Source organism: Bison bison, unplaced genomic scaffold, assembly GCF_000754665.1.
Source record: "Bison bison bison isolate TAMUID 2011002044 unplaced genomic scaffold, Bison_UMD1.0 scf7180017864371, whole genome shotgun sequence".
In the NCBI taxonomy this organism is placed as follows: domain Eukaryota; kingdom Metazoa; phylum Chordata; class Mammalia; order Artiodactyla; family Bovidae; genus Bison; species Bison bison.
This window is the reverse complement of record NW_011494943.1, coordinates 9,563,444-9,569,198: the sequence shown is the minus strand read 5'-3', so window position 1 is coordinate 9,569,198 and position 5,755 is coordinate 9,563,444. Positions and strand designations below refer to the sequence as shown.

General features: G+C 52.8%; 1 protein-coding gene across 1 annotated transcript in view; it reads right to left on the bottom strand.

The window, feature by feature from the left end:
• Window positions 1-5,250, bottom strand: part of PGS1 (phosphatidylglycerophosphate synthase 1) — a 37,398-nt gene extending 32,148 nt beyond the window's left edge. The window contains exon 1 of the mRNA XM_010856517.1: window positions 5,097-5,250. Within this exon, the coding sequence (XP_010854819.1) occupies window positions 5,097-5,239 (143 nt within the window). The 5' untranslated portion in view covers window positions 5,240-5,250. The remainder of the gene's footprint in view (window positions 1-5,096) is intronic.
• Between the last annotated feature and the right edge of the window lie 505 nt (window positions 5,251-5,755).

Genomic DNA, 5,755 nt, shown 5'->3' with positions numbered 1-5,755 from the left:
GCCGTGACACTCTTGTCCGCGGACGGGCCTGCCATTAGAGCAAGGAGGGCAGAACCCTGCCTGGCTGTCCTAGACAGGACAGTGCACCACGCTGATTCATGAGAGGTACCGGACGGCAGCAGGACGGACGGCAGCAGGATCAGGGCTCAGAGGAGCCAGCAGAACCGAGAGAGAGGGGGCAGAAGAGCGGCTGAGACGCCATCAACACCCCTTTGTGCAAAGGAAGCCCGGAGAAACGGGAGAAGGCATTTCTCCTTTGCGTGGGAGGACCGGAGTTTTCCATTCCACCAAACATTCTGAAACTGCACGCGCTCCGGGGGGAGAGCTCACATGTGCTGCCTCCCCCCTTGACCAGGGGAGAACTCACACGTACTGCCTCCCGCCTTGACCAGGACGCAAAGCAGTGCGCCTGGAGGTCCGACCAAGCCCTCACACGTCCTCACAGGGACCTCGGAGGGGCCTAGGAAAGCTGACGCCCGAGAATCCCGCCTGGGTCTGCACCTCACCTCCATCAGGGCACCCGCAGAGGACACTGGGGCTCCCTGGGGGCCGCAGCGGTGCCACCCACTACCTGTGGACATGAGGAAGCAGGCCAGCCTCCTAGGGGCTCTGCAAAACAAGGGCTGTGGGGCTCTGAAGAAAAAAGGGGGGTACCGGAGGACTGTCTCCTACACCAACCACAAATCCACCATGGACAGCAGAGGGGCTCTGTCCCCTGTAGCAGGCAAGGGCACCTAAGTGTCCCACACTCAGGGTCGGGGTCTGAATGTCCACAAACTCTCCGGGAACTGTACGATAAGATTCGTGGTACACATGCTGTGGCTTGGGTCCCACCCAAATCGGTACAAAACGACAAGAAAAAGAAAGAAGCTTTTAAAAGAAACAGAACTCTGGAATGCCATTATTTTCAGAAACTGCTTTTTAAGAAACCCCCACCCCACCCCCGTCACACACACTTAAACGTAAAGAGGTGAAGTGATGAGAAAAGAGCAACAGTCATAACACTTCCTGAGAAAGGCTCGAGAAACTACACGAGAAACTACACCAAGGGACCAGACTTCCTGCAGCCCTGGCAGCAGGCGGCCCTTCCTGACTAACGCAAGCCCTAACCCCACACAAGGGAAATGAGTGTGAATTCCCGTAGGTCACTTCAGAAGCCCAACGGCCGCTGCACTCCTCCAAGAAGTCCGGCACCGGGCCGGGGCTGCCAGCGTGAGGTTACACACGGCCCCGGTGACCCTATTCTTGGCTTTCCAGAAGAAAAGTCGATTACATCGAGGGGCCACAGACCTAGTGCAGACTTCTGACCCTGACGCTCCTTGGGAGCCACGGGCTCCCGGCAGGCTCTGCCGAGAACCACTCACACGTGCTACTAATCCACACAGCTTCAACCAGCCTGACTTCCCTCAATCGGCTTGACTTCCCGGCAGCTTTGAAAACAACTCGTTTACATTACTCAGATCACTTGTTTACCACGGGATTATCTATCAGAATGCTTCAATCCCGGGCTCGTTTCTATCCATCCACAAGTACACAGCTGGCTGACCAGCCTAATTCATCACCAGCAGCAATGTGATCAGAAGGTACTCTGGTTAATAGGATCTTAATAAAGCTACCATTTAAAGGTTAGTCAGCTGCAAATCTTTAGTTCTCTACAAGATCTAATTTGAATTATTTGGGGAAATCATGCTTTGATTCTAAATGTCCTCCCTCCCCCCACCCATTCTACTTCTATAATAACCAAGAGATGGCTCTACTGAACTCTAATGAGTAAGGGGGAACTGGGAAAATTCAGAGAAAAAGTAATTTCTGGAAATCTGGTGGTCCCTCAGAGTGGAAACCACTAAGAAGTTGAACAAGAGTAGGTTGAGCTGGCATTACAAGGTAAAAAAAAAAAAAATCAATAAAAAGAACAGTTTGCTGGTGACACTGCCCTCTGACAACTCAGCAAAGTCAGGACACCCCACCCCCACAACACCTCCACCCCCCACATACATGCACGCGTACACACACCTAGAATAAACAGACCTTGGGTTTCAAAAATAAAGACTTTTCTACATATAGCTCAAACTGAAAATAGCTTTTAAAAAAGAAAAAGGAGACCACAGAGAAAATATCTCCTTGTATGGCAGGCAAGCTCGCTTAGGAGCTAAGGCCCTCCTGACACAGCTCCGGCTAGGTCTCATCTGCTCCAAATAACAAGCCGGTTCTGACTAGTCCGAGGACGCCAAGAAACTTCCCCAAGTTTGTCTCCCTCTCCGGGGCAACCAACCTGCCAGTCACCTGAACAGGGAGTGCCTCCACTTGGACCCACCTGGATGCTGACTGACTGCCCTGACCTCACCTTATCATCACCCCCTGACCCGGCCCTCTTTCCCACTCCCTGTCTCGGTGAAGCGTGCCACCATCCCTGTGGTTGCCCCAGTCAGAAACATGAGCTGCCTCCTCAGCAACCCCCCCACGGCTGACTCCAATCCAACCCCCTCACCTCTTCCCGAAAGCAAGCCCCACCCCCTTGGGCTGAGACCAGTTAGCCAGAGAAACTGCACGGGGTCTCTCAGAGCGAGCGTCCCCAGGGCTCGGCCCAGCTCCCCTCTCTCCCTCCCGTCCCTCTTCCGTACCCAGCTGGCTCCTGGCAACAGCCTGAGGACCTGTGGGACCTCAGAGCTGCCGTCCACTGCTGTCCCCACCCGCCTATGAGAACATCACTCACTATCCTCCGGTGAACACCGGCTCCCACTTCCCCACCTGGCCCCCTTCCACACGCCTCGAAGACACAGCTCCAAGACCAGCACCACCCGGAAGCCTCCGTGACTTCCAGCTGTGCTTCGGTGCTGCCATGACCCTTCCTACCTTACTTTACTATCACTACTGTCTGTTTATGGGTCTGAGCACCTTGAAGGTGGTGCTCTGTATTTCTGTTTCCTTGGAACCTAACACAGGCACAGCAGTGCTCTATACATGCAGGCTGAATAAGTGAGTGAATCCAGCTGTCCACGATGAGTCAGATGCCTGCTCAAGAGAAAAACAACAGTATTTCCCGATCACTAATTAGAAGTAGTTTTAAGTAGAGTTCTCTGTCACTACGGCTGTCTCTTTAACTAAAAGGAAACAACTGCAGTAAAGAACTGTTCCCTCTCACCACTCCCCTTTCTAGCCACAAGGAATCACCAGGCACTCCAACAGTTGAGTCAGACTGGCAAGCTAAAATCTAAAATAATGTTAAGTTCATGACTACACAGAATTATTATCAATGAATCAATGATCAGAGTTACAAGAAAGCACATCATTCGGGGAATGAGGAATTGGGAGGTGCAACTGAACAATGGAGAAGAAACGAAAGTCAGCAGCCACTAGAGGTGAGTGGCCATAGAGACATGAGTAATGCCAAACACCCAAGCCACAGACAGCAGAAAAAAATCTGCAAACTGAGTAAGACAAAGAAAGGGTCAGAAACCCATAGTACTGTAGTAGTATCGCTCAAAGTGTGTATCCCCCACCCTAGCACAGGTATCATAAGACCAAAATTTCGGGCAATTGTGTTTCTGTGATTTAACTGGGTTCCTGGTTTAACTGCCGACCCACGGAAACAAGTCTCTCAACTTAATCAATAAGAAATATGGAGCCACAACACTGGCAGCCACTGAAGCTATTTACAAAAGACCTTAAAAAGTCAATTTAGACCATCGCCACTGCCACACTAACCCCTTCCCTCCACCCCACCCCCACACACAACCACTCAAGAGAAATGTCTATCTTAGAAGAATTCGTGGCTATTGCCCCAACATCTTTTAGTAATCAATTCCAATGTTAAACAATGATTAATCATGAAGTGTTTTCTTGTACAGTTTAAATATATACAAGGGAAATGACAAAATGGCCTAAACATCTCATCCTTCAGAGCCTTTTTACAAACTTTAAACCAAATTTCTTAGTGGGTTGAGGTCAGGACATAGAAGTCATTTGACTTGACTATCCACTGGAGTGAACAGGTCTTTGTTAAGTACCAATTACAGAAAAGGGAGGCCACCTCTTCTATACACCACTCCCATTAGGTTCACTGATGTAAAATTTAAAGCTGTTCAGATCGGTAAGCTTCCAGGAGTTTCAACCTGTGCTGATTCTATCACAAAAACTTCCTCTAAATCAAACCTTTAACTTTTTGCTGAAAATCTTCCAACGTCACCCAATATGAAGCAAGCTCCTTTCCATACCTAGAATCAGCACTGGACTGGACCACAGATCTACCAAATGCCAGAAGGTCATATTTCACCCAAGTAGCAGATAAAAATCTAAGATAGGTGCAACCTCTAGGAAAGGATGCAGTTCTACGTTTGTTTGTTTGTTTTCTTAAAAAATAAGTGTAAAGCTCGAGTCTCTTCAACAAAAAAACTGTGCACAGATTTTTTTTTTTTTTTTTAATATTAGCAACAGCAGCAGGCCTCTTAGGTCAACATGTTCTTGGTAAATGTTTACTTTTAAAAATCACTGCCTGGGAGAATTGCTTCAAAGCCTCCTTCACCACTTTCATAAGTCACTTCAGTACTTTTCCAGAACACAGGCCCTTTGCAAAGTGTAAAAAGGGTTTCGAGTGGTTCCTCTTCCCTTGCCGGAGTGTTCCTGACTCAGGATTGCTTCACAGCCCTCTGGCAGGATGTGAGAAACGCTGCATGCACAGAATCCCAGCAGGGCTGATTCACTCTCGCCAAGTCACCCCCGCAGCTAGGATTATTTAAGGAAAAGACCCCTCCGGACTCAAGCAGTGTCTCTCGCGGACACTCTCCAACACTCACACCCTGGGGCCCAAAGAAAAGCACGAACCCAGCACCCCACCCCAAATCACCCCCCGCCAAGAGTGCACACACAGGAGCCTCTTCGCTCCAGCGTACGCAGACCGGGGTCGGGCTCGCCCATCGCAGCTCCGGGCAGGCCCAGCCGATCTCGCTCGCGGGGCCCCCGTTCCCCCGGAAGGCTGGCGGCAAAGTGGGGCCGGGCGGGCCCGCGCGGGGGACACGGAGGTCTCGCCGCCACGCCAGGGGGCTTGGGGTCCGGGTCGGGGGGGAGCGGGCGCGCCTGCAGCCCCGCAGCCCTCTCACCTCCTGCGCCGGCGGTCCGGGTTCCTGCCGAGGCGGTCGGACAGGCGCCCCAGGAGCGCAGCCAGCCCGGGGCGGCCAGGCAGAAGGCCCAGCAGCCGCCTCCAGAACACCGGCCCAGCCGCCGCAGCCGCCGCCGCCGCCATGGAGACTCGCCGCTTCCGCTTCCGGCGCGCGAGAACTTTATTGACAACCGCGCGCGCGGACACCAGCCGCGCGCGCGAGCCCGGAGCGCCGGCGGGCCCGCCCCTCGGCTTCGGTTTCCTGCCAGGTGGGCACAGGTGTGCTCCGAGCTGGAGCCAGGCCGTGGGAGAGCAGAGGGCGGGCCTCAGCATCCGCTGACTCGGCCTCGATACCGGACAGGGGGTGGAGAGTAGTGGGGGGACATCACCTGTCCAGGTCCCGTGACCGAGTTCAGGCTGACTTGAGAGGCCGAGCCCCGCCTCCAAGTATTGGGTAAGATGTCCAGAAGGGGGTGACCCGTTGACTTACCCCAGCACACTGAGAACGGAAAAATCCCCACCAGACCCAGGCAGGACGATGTTTCACCTGGTCAGCTCCAGGCCTGCAGCTCGAGGACACAGAGCGGCTCACCCAGTCTAGGTGCAGGAAAGACACCTCTATGAGCCCAAATGCATACACACGTCATAACCTCCCTCTGG